This window comes from Diadema antillarum, unplaced genomic scaffold (assembly GCF_040938485.1).
Source record: "Diadema antillarum isolate AM-2024a unplaced genomic scaffold, OU_Dant_1.0 seq00000821_RagTag, whole genome shotgun sequence".
Taxonomy (NCBI): Eukaryota; Metazoa; Echinodermata; class Echinoidea; order Diadematoida; family Diadematidae; genus Diadema; species Diadema antillarum.
In genome coordinates this window covers 358155-384060 of record NW_027271698.1, presented here as the reverse complement: position 1 = coordinate 384060, position 25906 = coordinate 358155, and the positions used below count along the sequence as shown (strand labels likewise).

Genomic DNA, 25906 nt, shown 5'->3' with positions numbered 1-25906 from the left:
TCTTTATTATCTTCTATTTCTAAGATTCTTGAAAGAATAGTCTACATCAGGACAGTACGTTTTCTTAAAACCTGCGACATATTTTCAAACTTTCAATTTGGATTCAGGGAAAATCACAGCACAACACACGCACTACTTGCCCTCATCGACAAAGTCACACACGCACTCGACACACTTTCACACACAATAGGTATCTTCTTGGACTTCTCCAAGGCTTTTGACACGATTAACCACGGAATACTTCTCGCCAAACTGTCTCATTATGGAATACGTGGAAAGGCCTTGGAGTGGTTCACGAGTTACCTATCAGAAAGATCCCAATTTGTACATGTCAACGGCTTTGACTCTCAAAGTAAAACAATTGCATGTGGTGTTCCACAAGGGAGTTTATTAGGCCCATTGTTATTCATTATTTATATTAATGATTTTCATAGATCCTCGGAGAAACTATCATTCATATTATTCGCGGATGACTCTAATCTTTTTTTTTCCCACCCTGACCCAAATATCTTAATAAGAACAGTCAATGAAGAATTGATAAAGGTCATACAATGGATATACGCAAACAAATTGTCATTAGATATTCAAAAAACAAAAGTTATGCTTTTTAGTAATTCTTTAGATAGCCTCCCAGGCAATATAACATTTGATATTACTCCCTTAGAAGAAGTTTCTTCTTTTAAATTTCTTGGTGTTTGCGTTGATAACAAGCTTTCATGGAGGAATCATATTGATAACATATGTAAAATTATTTCACGTAACATTGGCGTAATGAATAGATTAAAATATTATTTTCCTTCATCTGCATTATTAACTCTTTATTCTAGTTTGATACTCCCTTATTTAAACTACGGGATTCTTGCTTGGGGTAATACATATCAGATGTTACTTGATAAACTTCTTTTATTGCAAAAGAAAGCGCTTAGAATTGTTTTTAATTTACATACCCGAGAACATACAGATGCTTTGTTTTCTGACCATAAAATATTAAAAGTAAATGATTTGTATGTGTTTCAACTTGGTCAGTTTATGTTTAATTACAACAGTACCTTTTTACCTAAAATATTCCACGATTTATTTCATCGAAACAGTCATGTTCATAACTATCCCACGCGACGATCCGACGAATTCCATCTTCCGTTAATGAGAAACGCACATGCCTAAAATACATTTCTTTATACCGGACCCAGACTTTGGAATAATTTAGATAATAGTTTAAAAGATTCCCCCAAATTTGTCACATTTAAATATAAACTCAGAAAACATTTACTTTCTACTTATAATCTTAGATAACTTAAATTGCTATAATTTATGCTTGAGCTTTCACCTATCCTGATGTCGCAGCACTTGGCGTGTTCTGTGTGCAGACCTCTCTTCTTTCTTCTTTCTTCTCTCCTTTTCCTTTCCTGTCTATTGTTCTTCGTAGACTTGTATTGTTACCGTCTTCTCTCCTCTCGGTACTGTCTCGCGTCCAACAGTGTATATGCGTGTGGGTAATTGAATGTGTGTAAGAATGTATTGTCCTTGTCATATTTTCCCGGTACACGTGGTTCAATGAACAGTGTCCGGGCACTATAGCATTGGTATTCTATATGTTTTTCCCGACCTGTGTATCTCAAAATAACTACATGTATATTGTTATAGAATAGTATATCATTCACTCATTATTTATCTAGCGATCCACGTCCGACAAGCTTTGCTTTTTAGTGGATCACTATTTTCCATGATCGAATTTATTTTCCGCTCGCCCACGTAGTATTTGTACAGTGTTCCTCTTTATTATTGTACATGTATGTTGTTCTATAATTTGTCTCGTATATTACATGAATCTTTTGCAAGCGTTTGAACAATATCATTTAATGACATGTATACATTGTACTATGTTTTTGATTTTCGTTGATTGGAAATAAACTATGATTGAATTGAATTATTATCATATATCATCATCATTCACTTTTCCCCATTTTCAAGAGAAAGCTCAGTAACATATTATAAAGCTGTAGAACCGTTTATCCACGGACATAAATTATACAGTTCTTGGAATCCAGACTGATATGCTGTATATAGTCATTGCTATGTTAGGCAATCCGTCCGGTTGTCAGGAATACCTTCCGTTTAATGTTTTTATTTCAAGGTGAGCATTCATAGTGTCCAATATGTTCAGAGTTCATGATAGTACTACTCACGAATTTTTTTTTCTCTAAAGACTGGAATCACACGTCCTTATACTAGTATCCTCTTTAGCGGCCATAGTCTCTGTCACAGGAGTTGTTTAGAATATAAATAGGTCGATTTGATTATTAGTGAATTCTAATTGAGTAGGCATAAAACAGCACTGTTATCTCGATCCTAACACGACATCTCTTCAAAAAACCTTCTATTGTACTGACAAGCCCACACGAGGCAAAAAACAAACAAACAATAAACAACATTTAATAAACTACAGACAAGAAAAAAAGACTCGGAAGAAAAAAGCTAAATGCCTTCTCAAGAACATAACTAGTATCGATAGCTCTATGCCGTCCTGAAACAACATGTTTAGTATTACATTTGTTTTTGTTTCTAAAATGACACATCATGTAATATCATGATGCACAATTATTATGAGTGTGTTCTATATGTTCTGCCTGATGTCATTTTGAAAGACGAGCGGTAAATGGTTCTATAGTTCTTGAGACTGCCAGAAATGAAACAACACTGTAAAAACATTGGTGTTAGATTTAACACCACGGGTGTTAAATCTAACACCGATCAAACTTCAATAAAGGACCACTCCCACAGGTGTTAAAAATGCACTGTGATGGTGTTGAAAAGTGTTCACCTGACACTTCGTGGTGTTAATTTGACACTGTACCTGGTGTTATTTTGACACTGTACTGGTGTTAATTCAAAAATGACACCACATGGTGTTGATTTGATATTTGTTGGTGTTAATATCAATGGTTTAACACCCGTCCAGCTTCAATAAGAGACCACACCAGCTGGTGTTACTTTGGTGTAAATTTATTTTCACATTTTTTCAAAAATCTAGTATTTTAATGTAAAATTCTTGATCGTCTTGTTTAAATTAAAAATCAACAAGAAGTGCAGTTACTAAGAAACTCTTCAAAAAACAGTTTAAAATCTGGAAATGACACCCGGAGGTGTTAATTTAACACCATAAATGAGCACGGAAAATTTAACACCAGCTCGGTGTTTACTATTTAACACCGGACTTTTTGCAGTGAACCGTTTCAATATTTCTTCACTAGTCGCGATCATTGTAACACTGGGTCACACATTTTGACACTCTAAAGTGGTTTTACTTTTGCTACATGCGAGGTAAGATTATGAAAGAAACACCACAATCATTAGAAAATATGTCCGACATAATAAATAGGGTTTACTAGTAGCAGCAACAGAACGAATCCTTTCGAAATATTAGCATCCATTTATATATACAGCGCATATGATGTATTGGGGGTTTGAGGCCACGATAAACTTTACTCCAAACAGAGGTGAATGGAACTCAGAGATACATTAATTATGTATTTCTATACTAGAATGTTAAAAATAACATTTATGACGGAAAATGAATTATTTTTTTTTTGTATTAACAATATTCAGCATTGAATTATATTACTAAATGCTTGTGAGATATGAAATTTATGATTGTAAAATACTAGTAAAAGAAATGATTCCTCGTTTTGATTTATGTTAAGATAGTATATGGGTATATTATGGTAAGGAAAATCTTATTGTAAGAAATAATCATAAGCTACGAAAATATGTGGTGTGTTTAGACACCTGCTCTCTTGATAAGATGGTCTACTGAGTATTTCATTGCCTGTTTTACAAATCACTTTGTTTGAAATATTATGATGTATTATGTGTTTTGATGAATATATTTATTTTTTATGTAGAATGATAAATACCCCAGTGGAAAAAAACAACGATATTTACACCAACGACAATATGATTTCATGACAAAAGATGAAAGTTATGGAAAATGGAGGCACAGGAGGGGGAGCGTGAAGATCAACGAGTTATACACCTCCATGTTTGCAGTGTGTAAAGCTCCATGTTTTGAGCACATTTTGAAGAAGCGGATGTGGTTTCGTTGTAATACATTATTCATCCTTTGCGGTAACACGTTCGATCGTTTGTAAGAAAGGATATATCACTCAATCGCACCTCATTTCTAACCAATTTGAATACTGAAATCGTGCGCAGTGTAATCAAGGTACATTCAGACAATTCGTTTTTCCGTTTGTGAAACAGAAAAAGGAAAAACAGAATATTGATTAAAATACTGTTTCCATTTTTGGCATTTCAAACAGAAATACAATCATTGGTAGATAATTCTGTCAGGAATGAAATAATGATAAATTACAAAAACAGAAATTTAAATCTTTTTTTTCTTTTTACCTTTTTCTACAGGTAAATCAACAAATCAAACACGTTTTTCTGATTTAATTTTCCGTTGTACTTCTTAAAAAATGAAAAAATGAATACCTGTTCAGATTTCGTTTTTCTGTTTATTTGTTTTTGCTTCTGTGAAACGGATAAACGAATAAATGAAGACTGCCCTCTGCGATGATTTTTTTTTTTTTTTTTTAATGTGCAAAAAAAGGAAGATATTTTTGCTTTTCTTCTGTACCTTCAAACTATGCAGTTCCAATGCCGATTTATTAGGCCTTTTCACTTTAACAGAATTTAATTCCGGAAATTTAACTTTCAATCATTTAATAGAATAGGATTGAGAGCACAAAAATATTAATGTTTACTGGCTTTGATCAGAGACTATTCTTTCCCGCTGGCGCGCTAATTTTGTTTTGTCAGCAACACCATATCCCCAAAAGTCCCCTCCGAGTTCCGTGCGCTGCTGCTCACCGTATGCATTGCATATAGGACCTCAGCCAGCGCAGTCTAGCCCCGACGTGACGTGGAAAGTACCCAGCTCCGATCATATCCACCTGCAGGTAGCTAGTTCTAGTTCATCATGGCGTTTACTAGTGTGTTTTACACAGATCAGCTGCGCTTAACCCTTCAGCACAGTGACGTGCAAAAAACCTTTCCCGAATATTCAAGGTAAGACTAAGCTTTATCAAGGTTTGTGACCGAGTATTTCCGGAACAATTGCAGAATATCCCCTGCCCCCCGGGCCCCATTACTGCATTAGTAAATACATGACTGTACTTAAATTTGCACCAATGACCATATGTCTTAGACAGTGTTGTTATACGAGGCATTCACTTCAATGCATTAAGTTCCTCTAGTCTGGTCCACTGGAAGACGTATGGGGGAGGGGGGGTATTCTGAAATTAAGCCTTTCTGGAACTTCTTTTCGTACTAACTTACTATTACTTGTGTAAACTGTAATGATCTTCAATGGGTAATTTCCAGTACAGTCTAGATCTATATGGTGTTAGTGTTAGAGTTTCATAGTGTTATGAGCCTCCCGAAGCCCTTAATAATCTGAGCTCAAACAGCTGAGGCCTAGAATCCTAGATCTAGCCCGGCTAGGACGGTTTAAGCTCCAGTAAATTTAACTATAGAGTCTACTTTGTCCTTGATCGATAGCTAAACACCAGACTTAAACACCGACACGACAGCGTCACTTTTCTCTCGCATGAAAGGGCCGAAAATGAAATGCAAATCGAGTTAAATTTGTGCCTTATAGTTTTCCATATTCAAAGCCTACTAGAGTCTAACGTTAGATCTAGGTCTGTAGATGGTACAAAATAGCGATTAGCACATTGAAATACAGAAATGCAATTAACAATGATTATGAAAATTGTATATACAAGGCACATTGAACGATCAATCTATTGACTTCAAAAAACATTATTTTATCACCAAACGAACGATGTTGTTCGTGGTGTTGATTGCTGCTTCACATGTGTTTTGCGTATGTACGTACTAGTGTACGTAGCATCCATGTCAGTCCAGGAAACCCACTCACACGGGGGGCCATGCGCATGACTAACCCCTCCTCCTCAGGAGTAACCCCATCCCCCTCAAAAGTAACCCCCGGTGCCCTCCTGAGGCATCAGCGCACTTCACATTGTTGTTAATCTAAACATTGATATTGTTAGAACATTTTTATCTCAGTCATTTGGATTCACATCTTCATTGTAAACTCACAAAATTTCACTCCGATCGTTCATCATCAAAGTCGTAAAAAACTTTAATTTAGAGCACGATGTTGATTAAATGTCGCAACCGCGCAAAGTCTTAACCTAGCCCAGGCGGACTCTGCCGCAGGCGCGGGGGCAGGACTATGTTACGAAATCAAGTTTACAAAATGATTTCGTCACGAAATCAGTTGAGGATATTGGTTTCGATTGTGACATTTCACAAAATCACTTTGTAAACTTGATTTCATTACAAAATCATTGATTTCGTAACGGAATCACTACTGGTACTTTTGGCGCCCCATGCATGCCGCACTCGATCGGCCTGATTTTACTCAGTCATGACATAAGTCATGGTCATTTGATTTGTCAATTGAACACTTCATTGTGATATGTCCTATTCCAATTATTATAATTATTTCCAACTTGAGCAGATCAATGCACCAATTCACGAGTCTAACCAGCGCCTGACATGTCGAGCATGAAAAAATGAATTAATTCATGCCTTTGTTTTCAAAGAGTATAACTGGAACTACTCTGTATATTATGATCTGACGATACAATTCAATTCAATTCAATTCAATTTATTTGTTCAATTCCACCAAGAAAACAAAGTACAGAAATTGTAATACCTCAGTATTGGGTGAAGACAAGAAATCAATGATTACACAAACATGACAGATAGCTAAAAAGAGTTAACATATACTAGTACATGAGGTGGAAAAGATAGGAGTCCTGCTGAGAAGCAAAGCTTGTAAATTGCAGAAACTCCTATTTACAAATACAAAACAAAACAAAACAAAAAACACACCAGATACACAAGACTGGAAAATTCAGCCTGAAAACTATGTACAATATATACATACAATATGCGAAAATGAAATGATAATTGTGGGGGGGGGGGGGGGGAGAAAGCACACTAACGGATGTTAAAAGAAAAAAAAATGTATTTAAAACAGAATATGGGATTGAATAATGGGAAGAAAAAAAATGACTTGGACTTGAACACACAGTTACAGGGACAAGACTAAAGAGGGTGAAATAAAGGCAATGACTTACAAGATATCCAGTGCTTAACTAAGATGTAGCTCAGCATTAATCAATGAAAAAAAAAAAAAAATGTCAACCAATAAAGCAGATTATATCAAAGAGCCTACATATATCTGATTATTCATAAAGATGTGAATTTAACACTCAGCCCTATTTAAAGATTACAATTTATGGAACTTTATCAACAGTGGAAACACATGTACACGCCTGTATGTATTCCCTCTGACAAATTTCAGTGTAAAAAATTAAAAAAAAAAAAAAAAAAAAATGTACAGGTTCAAATTTCAATACACAGAAGGTCAAAATATTTGACACAAGTTGCATGTCACACAAATCTTTTGTACAGTAGGACCTCAGTAAACAACAATTTGAAAAAGGTCCCAATTGCTATTCATAAAACAGACTCACATTATGCACAAAAATGTATCTATAACTATGCAAGTTATTTCATCTGAAGTACAGTAATACAAAAAAAAAAAAAAAACCATCAGGATTCATTGTATCTGTCAAGAAGATAAGATTTCATCTTACGTTTAAATCCAGATAGGCTAATGGCCTGTCTAAAAGAGGATTGCAGAGAGTTCCAGTATTTTGGGCCTGCCAATGCGACAGTGTTATTTCTGAGTTGGGTTCTGACTGATGTGAAATGATATAAAGCAGCCTGTCTTGTACAATAATTGTGTATTCTATCATTCTTAACAAACATGGACGCTATTGCGTGGGGCACATTACCATTATTGATCTGATACATGAGGGATGCCAAATACAATAGATAAATATCTTGTATTTTCAAAACATTATTCCCATAAAACAGCGTATCAGTATGAGCACGTGCATTTGCTGCTGACATAATCCTAACAGCTCTCTTTTGAAGAAGCAAAATTTTTTCTAAGCGAGTTTTGGCTGTAGCACCCCAAGCTAATACACCATAGTTTAAGTAAGGCAAAATCAAAGATGAATATAGCATAGCCAAAATGCTATTTGGAAGAAAAGACTTTAGTTTGTTCATCATACCTACATTTCTAGAGAGAAGATTACAAAGGTGAGTTGTATGCATTTTCCAATTCAACTTGTCATCAATATGGATGCCAAGAAATTTGGTTGATATAACTCTTTCAATCTGAACATTATCAAAAATTACAGGACCAGGCATTAAGGTGTCTCTATTACTGAATAACATGTATTTTGTTTTAAGCAGATTCAAGGATAACTTATTGGCATGAATCCAATCAGTTAATCCATGTAATTCCATATTTACTGTCTCCAACAGGACACGCAGGTCTTTGTTAGAGCAAAAAATACTAGTGTCATCTGCAAATAACAAGAAAGAAAAGACATTTGATGATTTTGGAAAGTCATTTACATAGAGAATAAATAACAGCGGTCCTAGAAGAGACCCTTGGGGTACTCCACAGGTGACAGACTGCATTCTAGAACCAATACCATTTAGTTGTACAAACTGTTGTCTGTTTCTAAGATAACTTTTAAACCATTCAAGTGCTGATCCTCTTATACCATAGTAATAGAGCTTATGCAACAAGATATCATGATTGACAGTGTCAAACGCTTTGGAATAGTCTAAATATATACCAATAGTATGAAGATGATTATCTAGGGCAGATGCTATTTTCTCTACTAAACACAAGATAGCATGAGATGTTGTGTGCCTTTCACGAAAACCAAATTGAGAAGTAGAAAAAATATTACATGATTTAAGAAATGCAATAAGTCTAGAGTATACAAGTTTTTCGAGAATTTTAGAAAAAACTGTAAGTAAAGATATAGGTCGATAGTTACCTATTTCTGTACGATTCCCTTTTTTAAAAATAGGAACAACTTTTGCGATTTTCATTTTATCGGGCACAATACCATAAACGATAGACAAATTATAAATGTGAGTAAGGGGTCTTACTATATATTGTATAATTTCTTTTAGCAAATCATTGCTAATTCCATCATACCCAGGACTCTTTTTCCTCTTTAGGCTACTTACAATATCAAGCACATCTGTTTCTACTACAGGAATTAAAAACAATGTTTTGGGGTTTGGATTATCCAGAAAATCTTTGTATGTGTCCTGCATATCTGGAATTGCATATGATAAATTAACACCTATATTAGAAAAATATTCATTAAAAGCTTCGCATATATCTTTTTTGTCTTCAATTTCTTCTTCATTCACTACAAGCTTTGGAATACCCGAAGTTTTGGGGTTTACATTCAAAACATTCCGAATAACTTTCCATGTTCCCTTTACATTATTGCATACAGAATTGAATTGAAAAAGATAGTAATCTTTCTTTGCCCTGCGCAGTAGTGATGTCAGTATATTTCTATAAACAATATATTTTTGTTTAGATTCAAAAGTCTGATTTGTTTTATATTTATAAAACAACCGATTTTTCCTATTTATTGACCTCAATAATGATTTTGTAATCCATGGCAAACGGGGTTTTGTTTTATAATTTTGTTTACGCTTTTTCTCAAATAGAAAACAGTGATTGTATGATAACATAAACATTTCCATAAATTTTTCAAATGACTTATTAACATCTATCTCACTCAAGACTTCATTCCAGTCAGTAGATTCAAGTTCTCTCTTAAACTTTGATATACTCTCCTGATTAAATTTTCTCACATATTGATCACTTGGAGCATCATATATATGCTTTAATGTCATGGGCATTTTGGCAAAAACTGGGAAATGGTCTGATAAGTCAGAAACTACAATACCAGCGTATGGGAGAGGGTACATATTTGTAAATATATTATCAATTAAAGTTTGTGAGTTCTCTACTATTCTGGTTGGCCTATTGATCAGTGGCACTAAAGAAAAAGTACTTAAAAAATTACAGAATTCATTTACAGAGTTTTCATTATCATAATGTAATAAATTCACATTAAAATCACCCATAACAAAAATATTTTTATTGTTAACAATTGGGTTTGACAAAATTCTTGACATTTCTTCCACAAAATCATTTACTTTGCCACCAGGTGGCCTGTATACTACTCCAACTAGCATGCTCTTTACCCCAGGAATTACAATATTAACAAACAAAGTTTCTAGTACGTCACTCATAACTGACAGTTCAGATACAAACTGAAACTCCAATGATACAGGAATGTACATTGCAACTCCTCCTCCCGGTTTGCTATGTCGATTGTTAAATAGCAGTTGATAGCCAGGAAGATCATAAACTGTACTAGGAGGGCTAGAGAACCAAGTTTCTGATATTCCGATTACAGAGCATGTGTCATGTAGATTCTTAAGGAGCATAACTAGTCTATCAAAATTTGTATTCATGCTGCGAACATTAAAATGAACGAGGGATAGGTCTTTGTTACTATGGGGGTGAGTAGTCATAACATCACAAAAATGTTTTTCAGTAAAATATTTTGAATCGCCTACCAGTAATTCATACAGTCCAAAACCTTTTATAAAGAAAATCTTAGAGTTATCTTACATCAAGTTAATCTTTACTTTGAATGAATTTGAATAATTGAATATGTCAATGAATGACTTTTTAGGGAAAACAGAATTCATGTTCTTTTTTTATTCACTTTTAGTTCACTGCAGAACCTAATGCTTCCATCCATATGTTTAATGCAATTAGACCTATTTCGAATCAAAATCTAATGGCCGACAAAACCACATTTAATCTCACATTTCTCTACTTAGTACTTGCAGTTGATGGAAGATTCTAATAACAGTATCCTATAATTCATTTTACAGCCTTGGTTACATTTTAAATCTTTGTGATTAACATGCAAAATGGATTCCAATCTTCAATAATTTCCATAAAAGTTGAAGTAATTCCCATCTAAATTCATATTCAATCAATTTATGTTTGTTTCTCCTGTGATATACCTAGTTTCAAAGTGTGATCCCTTTTGTTGTTTTTTACCCTCTTTGTACTAGTTACAACCGGATTCCATCTTTTTAGTGTCTGATACAAATCAGGCCATGTTCCCTGAAGATGGACAGTTCTTATCAATAGAACTGTCCAGCACCACTCATTACAGAGTGCGTGGGAACCCCATCAGCAGCCAGGAGAGGACCTGCACTCAAGTCTCCCCCACGAGCCAGCTGAGGCCCCCCGCAGCACCTGTGCAATACAGGTCCCAATCTGTGCCAGGTAAATGTCTTGTCTTAGTACATAATGGCAAGCTGTTCTTAATAATATTTCAATTAGTGTAACAGTATAATCATGTTTTAACAGTCAAATAATCACATCATTTCACATAACTATGTTTTGCTTGCATTAATTGACAACCCCCACCCATGTCTATGAGGAAATCTTGCATAAATCCAGACGTAATCATTCTGAACGCATCCAGGCATGATATTTGGAACACACATCACACTTGGAATCCACTTTTCACAAAGTGAATTTTATTATTAAATTTGCATGCATTGTTTTTTTTTTTTTTGGCTTGCCAGGACTTCTATTTTTGTCTGTAGTCTGTGAGTGCTGTGGTATGATTGGTAAGGCGCAAGTCTTCCAATCAGATGGTTCCGGATTCAAACCCACTGTGTGATTTCAAGTTCGGTGCTAGTGCTAGTGCTAGTGCTATCTCAGCACTAGCACCGGTGATAAAACCGAACTTGAAATCACGTCGGTGTTGGGAGTTGACCTCAAAATTATGACGTATTTCCGGTTGCTGGTGCTGGGCTCGGTGTTGAATGTCGTCTGCTGAACCGAGCTCCGCCGTTTGTGTTAGCGATTTACGTGCTTTTTCACCATTGACTAACACTAGCCCCTAGGGATTAACATTTTCGTCATTTCAAGTTCGGTGCTGGTGTTAGCGTTGCCGTGCGAGACTCATATTCACGTCCATAATAGATGCACGTTTTACGTGCAAAGTCTATGCTAATGCAGTGGTCGCCCACGTAACGTACACGAACACTCTCGACATGGCTTCATAAATCTGAGCCTGGGAGCAAAATTAAGATAGTTGTATTTTGGGGAGTGGATGAAATTTGTGGCATTTTAATATTTCTTCCCCACTATGTCCCTAAAACTAAGCAATTTTGTCTACATCTTTTAATATTTTACTGTAATCACGCGCAATCACTTTTTTTCGTCGCGCAATTACCGCGGAGCTCGCGGTGCTATAGCTGTGATTCCAACACCTAGTGCTGGTGATCGATAATTTTGATCGGTATCGCCTCGTTAATCTGACCGTCGGTGTTGGAGCTCGATTTAACGCTGTTATTCGGGGGCTAGCACTAGCACTAGCACTAGCACCGAACTTGAAATCACCCATTGCCTGCCATTAATGTCCTTCAGCAAGACATTTTATCCACATTGCTGCTTTTCACCCAGGAGTATATTGGATACCCAGTAGGATATTAATGTCATTGTTATTGAAGCTTAATTTGGTTGTGCGTTCCTCTTTAGAGGCTGCCTGGCCAGTACATGTATGCTCCCAAGGGAGATGAAAATGAGTACTTTAAGAGTGCAGGAATAATAATTAATCCAATGACTGGGATAATACATAGACAGGGCTCCATACATTTACATAACCCTTTTTATGACTTGCCCTTTTGTAAAATCATCACACTATCAGATTTTTACTTGTGTGAATGAAAACTTTACTTGCCCACAATGTAGCAATACATTAAAAAAAAGAAGATAAACATCATTAACTTTAACAAACAAGGTGTTTGTATAGCCTGCTCCAGGGCATCTATATACGTGTATAGTAGAGCTCCAAGTATAAATGAAATGGTGAATAATTAGGTCAATTTTGGACACATTTTTTTATCTTCCATATTTGATGATCAACTTTCTACTTGCCCAATTGGACAAGTATATTTGAACATTTGATATTACACTTGCCTGTTATGGAATTTTACTTGCCCTGGGCAAGCGGGCAAGTGCTAGTATCAGCCTTGGGTTAAGGGTGATTTATATTAGGCGCTTTATAAATTGAAACTAATACTATGGACAAGAGTAGACGTCTGGCGTATCAGAAGGGTTAAATATTACACATTAAAATTTCAAATTTTTAGATTTTTTGCTTGTAGAAATAATGAGCATATTCCTGTACCGAACTATGTCTAAAGTAATGTTTTGTTTTGTTTTTTCCACATCCAGGCATAGCACAGTCTTTACATTTTGTAGATGCTTCATGATTTGAAGACTGAATTTTTTATGACATTCCTCTTGGTGGTCCCATAGGCTCCCTGTACTACAGGAGGTAACATGCTGAAGATGGACAGTGCCAGAGGAAATACACATTAGGGAAATAGGATCAAAAGTTACAAAATTGATGCATGTGGCCCATGGCATGGGGGCATCGGGTGAGGGCCTAATATTATAATTAGTTTAATGTACAATAGATGAGAATTGATTGACCTCCGGTGAGTTGCAATGGCTGGCATGGCAATTACCAATTCATATTTCATTGTAGATTTAATGGAGGCTTATTAGTACCTCCAAATTTTGAAAGGGATTTCCGCCAATGTTGACTTTTACGATTGATCGCAACAAAATTGGGAAATATTAGAAGCATTTTTGTGTACAATGAAATGATGCACATAGTATTATATCTATGGGTTGGTTGATACTGTGATATATAATAAATACCTTGACTCGTGATGCAAGACAGGTGAAGGCATCAAGTTGACTTGCATGGAGTCAAATTGCTCGGAGTTTCCTATGAGTAATTCTATTTATCTCTTTCAGGCTCATCTACTTCCTATCTGATGCAGCCACATCGCTCAAGTGGGAGTAAACCAGTAAAGCGGTATGTTATATTCTGCCACTGACATCATCCAGGAAAGGCCAGTTCATATACATACAATATATATGTATATGAAGAGTTTGTTTGCAAAAACCGATAAGTCCATATTTGCCAAATGGAGATATTTGCGATTAAAGGTCAAGAAAAATAAAGAGAATAATGAGAAAATTTGTGCTTCTTTTGACCATAACTTCAAAAATATAACTTTATATGTAGCGACCAATATGTCATTTAAAAGGTATTATTTTGTACATTATTACAAAAACCGTACTTCAAAATCTTCAAAAATGGTCTTATTGGTTTTTGCAAACAAACCCTTCATATATATGACATGTATATTTATATATTCATATATATATATATATATATTTTTTTTTTTTTTATTTATTACCTAGCATGAGGGGTTACAGCTCACTTTTGTTGTTACACATTTCATTTTTTATTTCTTTTTTTTTTGTTTCACAGAACGTACAAGTGCTTGTCATATTATGTTAAACCAATGTTTTTTTTATTTTTTATTTTTTTTGGTGGGGGGGGGGGCACAGTTGTTATTCCTGTGGAATTTTTTTTTTGTGTAACAGTACAAACTTTATAGGGGCATTGTTTCAGTGTTTTGATAATGTTCGAAGAAAATATGAGAAATGTGTTATGAAACTTACATTACTGTTCATGATGTTTCTCATTTTTTCATTCATTTTTAGAAAAATTCATCTTGCTGCATTGGAGGGTGGGAACTTCAGGTCAAGTAAGATACTTCTCCTTGCTCTCCGCACAGGAGAGTTTAACGTAGAGACAGTCAAAGAAAAAATTCAGGAGGAGCTGCAGTCCCCCGACGCCTTCATCCTCCTGGATTCAGGAAACAAGGAGGTTGTCGACTCTGCTGCAACTCGAGGTACAATTATGGTTCATGAAATCTTGGGGTTTATTAGATGGAATCAAGGCATTGAGATTTTGTTGTGTTTACAATTGCAATGCTTCTAGTTATTGAAGAAAGTCCAGTTGAATCAGTTGTGTCATGATGTAAGCAAACAAGAAAGTGATGTTTGTCTGCCAAGATTCTGCCAGTACTTATGAAGCAATGAGGATGTAGAGCTGCTTAGTGTGCCCCTTACATTAAATAGTATGCACTTTGAACAAGTTTGAGAGTTGCCAATTTTCATCTTACTAATTATTTGCTCACTTGAGCATTCAGCTCAAGTGAGCTATTGCCATCCATTTTTGTCCGGCGCGCCGCGGCGTCCATTGTCCGCCGTGCATTCAGGGTCGTCAATGAACTTTTACATTTTCATCTTCTTCTCTAGAACGGATGGAGGGATTTATCCAAACTTGCAGACCTGTAATCATCCTTATGGGTAGGGGATTCAAAGTTGTTCAAAAAATAACTGTAGCCCCCATGGAGGCTCAGGGGGAGGGCCCCCAATGTGCAAAACTCTGTAAATTTCAAAGATCTTCTTCTCCAGATCCAGAAGATCAGTCAAGTTGTTCTGTGTGTGTAGATATCTTTATAAGTGAAGAATTAGTTGTTCATAACAGCTCCTGGGGTGGCCCCCTTGGACCCCCAATTGGGGGTTCAAAATTAGGAAATGGGGCATTTCAAATGAAAGTTATATTTCTTTGCTTCTTTTGCAAAAGACCTGATCAGATTTTATCCAAACTTATCAGAATCATGCTTATTGGAAAGGAATGCCTATTTGTTCAGATGATAACTGCAGCCCCCATGGGGGCTCAGGGGTGGCCCCCTTGGACCCCTATTGGGGGTTCAAAATTAGGAAATGGGGCATTTCAAATGAAAATTATATTTCTTTGCTTCGTTTGCAAAAGACCTGATCAGATTTTATCCAAACTATCAGAATCATGCTTATTGGAAAGGAATGCCTATTTGTTCAGATGATAACTGCAGCCCCATGGGGGCTCAGGGGAGGGCCCCCAAGGTGCAAAACTCACTAAAATTCAAATTCAGATCCTGAAGAAGATCAGTGAAGTTGTTTTGTGTGTAGATACCTTTATAAGTTGAGAATCAAAGTTGTTCATAACAACTCCTTGGGTGGCCCCCTTGGAGCATTATAGGGGATTCAAAATTAGGGAATGGGGGGCATGGGGCACTTGAAAGGAAAATTGTATTTCTTTGCTTCTTCTGTAAAATGCTTGGTCAGATTTTATCTAAACTTCATAGGAATCGTGCTTATGGGCAAGGAATTCATAGTTGTTCAAATGATAAGTTCAGGCCCGATGGGGTCCCAGTATATGGAATAGCCCTTGTTACTTTCAGTAGCTCACCTGAGCCGAAGGCTCAAGTGAGCTATTGCCATCCGTTTTTGTCCGTTGTGCGTCATAAACTTTTACATTTTCATCTTCTCCAGAATGGATGGATGGATTTTAACCAAACTTGCAGGGAATCATCCTTATGGGTAGGGGATCCAAAATTCTTCAAATGATAAGTGTAGCTCCCATGGGGGCTCAGGGGGAGGGCTCCCAATGTGCAAAGCTCTGTAAAATTCAAAGATCTTCTTCTCCAGATCCAGACGAAGATCAGTCAAGATATTTTGTGTGTAGACACCTTTTAAGTGAAGAATGAAAGTTGTTAATCACAACTCTTGGGGTTGTCTTTTGGGTTGTCATAATTTCACCTTGAAATGCCCCATTCCCTAATTTGCTTGCTTCTTTTGCAAAATGCCTTGTCAGATTTTATCCACACTTTGTAGGAGTCATGCTTATGCCTTATGGCATGACTTCACACTAACTTTTTTTTTCTTGGTGGCACAATTGGGCCACCAAAATCATTGATTTTAATTTTTGAGTGGTATGAAAGTGAAATCTGGTGGCCCAAAAAGAAATAAAGAAAAAACATGTAAGTTAAATCGGTTGCTAAACTTCAAAAAAATTGAATACCTAAATGGTACGGGTATCATGAAAACACCTGATGTTTCAGGTGATAAATTGCTCACAAATTTCTTTCTACAATTAGAATCTGTGCCCCGATTGCAACAAAATGGCTAGCTAATTAGTTCTGAAATCTCACAGAAATATGATATCTGTTTTCAGGATATGAAAACACATTGACATTGTGCTTAAATACAAATTTTTGGTGGCCCAATCGGGCCACCCAGAATCTTAATTTCTGACGTTTTGGTGGCCCCACATGCATTTTTGGTGGCCACGGGCCATTGCTAATGTCGAGCCCTGCTCATAGGCAAGCGACACATAGTTCTAATGATATGTACTGTATGATCCTCTTGGGGGTGCAGGGGGAGGGCCCAAAATGTGCAAAACTCTGAAATCTTCTGCTGATCCAAAAGTTGAACAATCAAGTTGTTTTGTATGAAGATACATGTGTTTTGTTAAGTACACATTGAGTTTGTTCATAACAGTTTCTGGGTTACTTCCCATGGGGTGGGGGAGGGTGATATGTTTGTGTGGGGCACTTCAAGGGAGTTTTTTTTTTCAGTATGGGTGGTCATTTTCTATTTAAACCTGGTAGGAATCATGACATGACCTGGAATGGCCCCATGGGCCCCTGGGTGGTGGGTGTGGAATTTCATAATTCAAATTGATGACATACCTCTTGATTGAATCTAAGTTTTGTTCCTTGGGACCCAACCCCCCCCCCCCCCCCCCTTCCCCCCTCCACCCCCTGTCCCATGGGACTACAGGGACCAAATGACATCCCTTGCCCATAAACATGATTCCTACAAACTTTTGATAAAATCTGACCAAGTATTTTGCAAAATATGTAAACAAATATAATTTTCCTTTGAAGTGCCCTATTCTCAAACTTTGAATCCCCAATAGGGCTCCAAGGGGGCAACCCCATGAGTTGTCATGAACAACTTTCATTCTTCACTTATACAGGTATCTACACACAAAATAACTTGACTAATCTGCTTCTGGATATGAGAAGAAGATCTTTGAATTTTGCAAGTTGGGTCCTATTTGCGAAATTAAAGACACGCGAAAATATTGACTATGATCGCGTGTACATATGTCCTTTCAGTACAGGACTCCATGATCGCGAATTTAACTGCTCGCGAAACAGTCGGGAATTCCGGATTTGCGAAAATTTAGACTCGCGAAATATATGGCATATACAGTACATTCAAGTTATTCATGATGAAGGTCCTTCATAGGTTGAAGATAAAAATTCTCACATTCACCCTGTTTGGGCACTCATATTTGGATCAATTTTTCTTTTCTTTTAATGGGAGGTGGGGGCACAAATAGGATCTACATGGCAGACATGTTGGAGCATCTCTCCAAAATGCAAATATTCATTAAGGAGATGTTGCAACAAAGTGAGCTTGTGTTGATCATGAAATTCATCCTTCAGCTCAGGTATTATTAAACTCCTATAGCGTCTTGCTTTTATACAAAGTCTATACCACTGTTTTTCCATGGCATCAAAATCACTTATTCAGTTCAAATGTCTAGAAGTACTTTTAAAATTTGGATTCATAAATTGGAATCTACAGTGACCCTGCACCTCAAAACAAATAAAAAGTTGCCAGACATGAATTTTTAGTTCAGACCATATTCTGAAAGAGTAGACTTTAAGCTTTAAAATGATGTATAACTCAAATCAAATGGACTCTCCTAACCTATCTAAATAATGGATAGAAAGCACAAACTCAGGAAAAGTGTGAACTGAGAAAAGAGGCTCTGAAGTACAATGTCTATTCAAGCGCTTTATAATCTTTACCAAACCATGCTGGCTGTGCAATGAATGGGACAAAAAACAGGAAGTAAACCACCAGAGTAACAACAATGAAGGAATTATCAGATTAAATTGAAATTAAAATGCCTCCTTATCACATTCTGTCCATAATTAATACCAACTTTCAAAGCAGTTGCACGCTCCAAAGTGAAGAGTGTGGACAAGGTTTTGCAGAAATGAAAAAGGGATTCTAGAGACACACCTAATCACACTATTCTACCAAAAATGTTCGAGATAAACTGTTAAAAAAAATACTTTCCTGCCCGTTTTAGAATACCAAATTTAAGCATAATGTAAAAGAAGACCCGCTCTTTCAGAAAATATGAAAAAGTCAAGTTCGGCTAGGTTAACCCATTTCACTTATTTTCAGTGTGTGTGACTTCATGTTCGTTTTGAGGTGTGCGTCACAGATACAGTCAACTATGCGCTGTGCCTAAGTTGAATCTGTAGGGACTGAAGAAATACCTTTTACTTGATTTGATAATGAGGGGTTAAAATAATGGAATACAAAGAGAAGAGAACTTGGATAGACCTTTGACTTAGGCGATTATTCAACTTATGCGTCGTTGACTTATGCAAGGTGGCTCTACAATGTACATAATTAGAATTTACATGAAAAGAATCTTAACTTTGCATTGAATCTCTCATTTACTATCATAATTTTACACCTGATTATGTGGGGTTTTTTTTTAATTTTCATCTCAAGTGGATATCCTGCCTAGTAAAATTTGGAGTAATAAATGACAGCTAATTTCCTGATTTTTGTATTCATTCAACAATTTCAGAGAGGGCATTTTGGGCCATGCCATCCCGCATCTTAAAGGCAGTGTCAGATGTGGACTTTGCCAGTTTCAACGAGACCAGTAGCCGGGCAAAGTAACTATTTTCATATATTTTTGTGTAAAGATTGAAATTTATTTTGTTTGTAATTTAGTACAATGAATTGTGAATTCAAATAAGTTAAAACATATGGCAAGATGTCAAAAATTATACAGCTTGTGTCTAGGGCTCTTTGACTTGCCTGAATGAAGTTCTGGCAGAGACATAGTAATCACTTTTCACGTTGGTTTGTTGGTCTGTTACAAAAATGTTATTAAAAATGATAGATTTTGTTTAATCTCGGTCATAAAATGCATCAAAACAAGTGATAATTCTACAATGGAGGATCACATTTTCACCTAATTGACAGGGTATGTTGATAATGAGGTAAAAGAGATTGATGCAATTTGTGTATGATGTGGTAAGAAATAAACGATTAAGTTTTGGGGTCATGAGGTCAAAGGTGAAAGGTCACAGTGGTAATAGAGTGAATTAGATAATCTTAATATCCCAGTAATTTTTCAATGGATGATAGGATTTTCTTTAAATTTGCTGGATGTGTTCATGACTTCAACAAGAAATTCTTGAATCTGGGGGTCACATGGTAAAAGGGTAAAGGTCATAAGCTTGATACAAGATAACTTGAGAATTTTCAATGAATTCACAGGGTGGGTTTATATTGAAGGGAGAAATTTAAATAAAATTTTGGGGTCATGAAGTCAAAGGTTACAGGGATTATAATGCAACTTAAACAATCCAATTTCCGCAAGATTTGCAGGGTATGTACTTGTGATGACCTCGGAATGAAATATTTAAATGTTTGGCCATGATGTCAAAGGTCATTTTGGGTCACCCGTACATAAAAAGTACCGGTATGTCTGTGTTAAACATACTTTCAACCAAATGACAACATTCCTCTTTTTTAATGGCTGCTTGGTGGATTGCGTCTTGTTAAAAACTGATTTACTGCAGGGTAAACCACTGTGAAGTAAATTATCACACCAAATTCTTGTCGGAACACTGCATGTCTTCAAGTCTATGCAAACATTGTTCCTTGAATTATTTCCTTTATTCTTTGTTTCACCTTTGCAGGAAACCCAAACTAGCTGAGACAACAGAGTCTCTGATGGAGGTGGAGGATACTCTTCTCCAGTTAGTAGAGTGTGCCTCCGCTGCAGCACAGAAAGATAAGGTGTCAGTCATGCTGCCTTGCAGTCTGGCTGACATGCGGCATTTGCAGGACTCACTGTCATGTGTAATTTGCAAAGGTATAGCTACATGTGCATTATATTTTTCTTGTAAAAAAAGAAAAGAAATTATCCTTGTTATTGAGTACTTAATGACAATAGCTTATATATGGGGGAGGGGGGTCTACCATTGCCACAATTAATCAATCTGGGTGCCATATGAGATCCTGATGTTGTGCGACAATCATTTCTTCTCTATTCTTGCAGCGCTTCATTAGTTCAAGGGGGCAATACCAAAGGCTCTCTGCAGCCATCCCAAGTATGTAAGGCGTAGCCGCCCATGTGACATTCTGTCATCTATCTTCCTGTAAGGGCTAGGTCCTCAAGCTGTCCTTTTCTGAAAACATGTGCAAGAAAATGGATCTGTCTTGTAATTATAGTCTTGATAACATGATTTTGAGTGTGTGTGTGTTTCTTTTTTTATATCACATGAAATTTGGATGATCTGTTGCAGAGGTAATTATAATTAATATAGTTACCTGTGCAACATATCAAAATTTCATGTGAAAAACAAGCACCAAAAATTGTTATTACCTCTGCCAAGGGAGGAGGTTATGTTTTCGTTACTGTTGGTTTGTGTGTTCGTTCGTTCGTTCGTTCGTTAGTTAGTTAGTTTGTCCGTGTGCAAAATAACTCAAAAAGTAGTTAACGGATTGGGATGAAACTTGCAGGAAAGGTTGAGAATGACACAAGTACCAAATGATTAACTTTTGGTAGTGATCTGAGAATTTTGGGGGAATTTATGAAGGATTTTTGATATTTTGGCAGGTAGGGTCAATGAACTTGGGAGTTCAGGCTGCACGTATTTGAGGTTTGCATGCGCGCACTAAAGTGCATGCTCTAGTTTCTGCTGGGGAGAGGCGCGCCGCGCATCTGAGGGTTTATGACGTAACAAAGGCTTCTTTATTCGGAAATGGGGCAATTTTCAGTGGGTGATAATCACTTATCTCTGTGGAAGAGCAAGATCATATTTTTTTAGTAGAAAGTAACTGCTTGGTGGAGGTCTGTGCTCTCGGAGTGCTTTTCTAGTTTGGAATATGTAATCATGCCATTAAGCAAAAAGTGGCAACTCTGTGATATCTCTTGTCAACTCTTCTTCTAGTTACCTTGTAAATCACAATACATCCTCAGATATTTTGTAAAACCTCACTCACAAATATACACATAAACTAGGTTTTTAAAATGTTTTACACTTTTGATCGTTGATAGCTCAAATAGTCTATTACTAATTTTGTTCAGATTAATACATCGGAAACCTGAATTGTGTAAAATACAGAATACATGCTCAAACTTTTACCAAAATTGTTTTTTTTATATTAGGGATAGGGAACCCAAAGTTGAAGAATTATGACGTATGGTCTCCAGGGAACCTTGAGAAGGCCACAAAAATGATAAAGAAGAATGTGTAAATTCAGGCATTTTCCAGACAAGTCAATGTTCTATGTTTACTGATACTTCAAATATATGGAGAATATAAGTTATTCATGGTATTTATGTGGGTAGCCCATTTGGGCCCAGGAATGGTACCGTTCTGGAAAGAACTCTATTAAAAGAAGTGCCCATTTCAATTGTTTGCCTCAAAATGAATAATGTACAGATTTGTACACAAGATTAAGTTGAATTATCATTAATGGTAGAGAAGCCATAAGTTGGTAAATGTGGTCCTAGGGGGCCCCCAAATAAACAGCCAGAAATAGCGCAGTGTTTGTATTTTGTTGTAAATTAGACATACAGTTGAACCTCTTGTATCCGGACAAGTCGGGACTGGGGCTCATCCGGATAAGGGATTTGGCCGGATACGGGAGACTCAATGCTTTATACATGTACATACATACACATGTACTGATGTAGCCCATTGTAGTACCACATGTAGTAATGTGTATACTGCAACCTTTTCATTGTTACACTCAGTAACAGACCCCAAAATAGAGGTTTGTGTTTGCAAGAATGAAATCATTTTCTTTTATAAATTCTTGGGATGATTTACCTAAATAATTATTAAGAAATGTATCAAGTATATGTAATTCATGTGTGTTTGTGTAGGAGTTCTCAAGGAGTTGGGAATCCCCCTTTCCTCCCGTAATTACATTGTATTAAAAAAAAAAATCACGTCGAGATTGCGTCTGTATAATAGAGAGATGTGGATAAAGGGAGGCCGGATAAGAGAGGTTCAACTGTACTTGATTTTTTGAAGAGTATACGTTTTTCAAACCATTTCTATGGGTGGTTCCAATAAGGGCCCTGTACATGTATTGGTTTAACATGCTGAAGGGAGAGATTTAAAAGGAAATACATATTTGTCTATTTTTCTTCAAAATGCCCTCTCAAATTCGTACCAAATTGTTATGAATCATTTTCAGGGGTAAAAGATCTGAAGTTGCTAAATTGATAATAATTACCATTTCTAATTTGCAACAGACGGTTGATTGACATCATGTGAGCCACTGAGGCTCTTGTTTTCTTATTTTCTCCTGCTTTCACATGTTTCTCTCAAGTGCCTTGTTTTTACAAAAATCAACAGAATACTGTGGTAGACTTGAAAGCAAAGCTTGATTTTGGGGAAAGTTTCATAACATTTTTGGTGGAATATAGCACAATGAAGAAACCAGGCCAGTGACTCAGATTTTAATGTATTTATACTATACCTGTTTCTACTTTATACTTTGGTAAATCCACTTTTTACAGATGGAATAGAGAAGCCTGTAGCATCAGCCTGTTGCAAGTCCCTGTTGGGGTGTACTGCGTGTCTTGACGAGTGGTGGTCCACATCAACCCAGTGCCCAAAATGCAGGGCTGACAATGCCAAGGATGCGGCCATAAACTTGTGTGGATTGGACAACACTTTCAAATTGTTGAAACCTATCACCAAGATGTAAACATTTACTTTTCATGTTCCTGTGTGGGTATATGGCATTGAAAGGGTAATTCCACCTCGATAGAAATTAAACTTGTCTAAGAAAGGTATTCATGGATATTTTAATGATATCTCTTTCCCCTCAAGCATGTAAATCAAGAGGTATACTGAAATTCTACACAGAATTTCAAAATTTCATTTTAAAAAGTATGCAAATTGATCTTTAGCTCACCTGAGCCGAAGGCTCAAGTGAGCTATTGCGATCGCTCTTCGTCCGGCGTCCGTCTTGCATCGTGCGTCGTCTGTCATGCGTAAACTTTTTACATTTTCATCTTCTTCTTGAGAACCCCATGACCGATTTTTCACCAAACAAGGAATCTGTAAAAATCTTCTTAACCAGAACCAGAAGTGATAGGGCTTAGTTAATACTATGAGTTTAGTACATTGATGACTGTAGTTTCAAGTTTGTTCTCATGGGGGAATCAGGGGTGCCCCCCTTGGGACCCAGGGGAGAGGTTCTACATGTAATGGGGCCTAAATTGTAAATTTTTATCTTTATTTTGAGATCCCCATGTCTGATTTTCACTAAACTTGGTAGGTAGTATCCCTAGGGGGATATGATCTCACTTTGTTCAAATGGGCACCATGGCCCACCTGGTTGCCCCCAGGGGCTCCAAACCCCTTAAATTAAGGAATCTTTAATAATCTTCTCTAGAAACCAGAAGTGATTGAGCTAAGTTAATACAATGAGTCACTATATTGATGACTGTTATTTAAAGTTTGTTCATGGGAGAATCAGGGGGTGCCCTCCCCCCCACCCCCCTTGGGAACCAAGGAAGCGGGCCTAAATTCTCATCTTCTTGCTGAAAAACAACAAAATGGATTTTCACCCAACTTGTCAAGTAGCATTCCCATAGGGATAAGATCTCAAAGTGTTTGAATGGGCACCATGCCTTCCTTGGGGGCCCCAGGGGGTCCACACCTCCTAAATTAATGAATATTCAATAATACTGTATTTTTTCTATAGTTCTAATCAACAGTGATAGGGCTTTAAGTCTTTTTCCCCCAAAGCTGCATAATGCAACACTCTATAAAGTACAGTGTACTTGGCAGGTGTTTTTACCAGTGTGATGGAATATGTAAATGGACACCCATGCCCCACTCTCAAAGCTACCCCCCACCATAAGTATCCACCTCCTCAGGTAAGAGTCTGCAAGAATGCATGGAAGGTGAACTTGCGATACTCGGGTGAGCGCGTGACCCCCGGGTCTCTTGTTACTTAATAATCTCAACATAATTTCACTTTTACGATTTGAAAAAAAATGTAGATATTTCCCAGTTATTTCACATTTTCATCAAAATCAGCAAGGCGGTAATTTACCGGTAAATACTAGTAGTAACCGGTAAAATACATGTACTAGTATTTTCCGCCCAGTATTTTCCCGCCATGGTATTTACCAGCCAACCCTGGACTGTAGATACCTTTATAAGTTAATGAAAGTTGTTCATGACAACTCTTAGGGGTGGCCTCTTTGGACCCCAATGAGAGGGGGGGGGGGGGGCACTTCTTTTGCAAAATGCTTGTTCAATTTTTATCCAAACATGTTAGAAATCATGCTTATGGGCCAGGGATAAACAGTTGTACATATGATGATGACTGTCGCACCAATTGGGGCACATGGAAGCTCCACAAGATGTAAATTTCAAATTTCTTTTCCAGACCAACAATAACAACCAGGTTGTCTTGTATGCAGATGCCTTCATATGTGAAAATAAGATTTGTATTTAAACAACTCCTGTGATGAGCCCCGATTGGGGTAAAAAGTTAGTGGGGTGTGGTACTTCCAGGTGTTTTTTTTGTCTCGCCCACCAGAGGTGAAGGCGAGACTACGAGATTCAAATGGTGTCCTTCTGTCGTCTGTCACAAATGTTAAAGTTTACCTGCAAGACTCTCTTATGATGCATAACTTGGCAACTGTTGAAGCAATGGCAGCCACACTTGAGTGATAGAAGCACTAGGGGTATCTTCATGTTATGGTGTTGTCAGAGATGATGTGATGATGTCAAAGGTCATTTTGAGGTCATATATTAAAGAGTACGTGCAAGACTCTCTTTTTCGATGTTAAAGTTTACCTGCAAGACTCTCTTCTAAAAAGTAACTTCACATAAGTAGCTTGGATTACAACCTAACTTGGTTCATAGATGCAAAGAGGGTACCTTCATGATATGGTGCTGTTGGAGGTTCAGGATAAGGTTAAAGGTCATTTGAGGTCATACATTAAAGTTTACTTGCAAGAGTCTCTTATCACACGTAACTCGACACATGTTGCTACAATGGCAATCAAACTTGGGTGATGGA

At 36.8% G+C, this 25906-nt stretch overlaps 1 protein-coding gene across 1 annotated transcript in view; it reads left to right on the top strand.

Annotated features, from left to right (window-relative positions):
- LOC139739911 (uncharacterized) overlaps positions 1–23711 on the top strand; it is a 36708-nt gene extending 12997 nt beyond the window's left edge. The window contains exons 2-7 of the mRNA XM_071650512.1: positions 11089–11305; positions 13862–13922; positions 14621–14811; positions 19413–19503; positions 20539–20714; positions 23379–23711. Coding sequence (XP_071506613.1) covers positions 11089–11305; positions 13862–13922; positions 14621–14811; positions 19413–19503; positions 20539–20714; positions 23379–23569 — 927 coding nt within the window. The 3' untranslated portion in view covers positions 23570–23711. The remainder of the gene's footprint in view (positions 1–11088; positions 11306–13861; positions 13923–14620; positions 14812–19412; positions 19504–20538; positions 20715–23378) is intronic.
- Positions 23712–25906: the final 2195 nt, after the last annotated feature.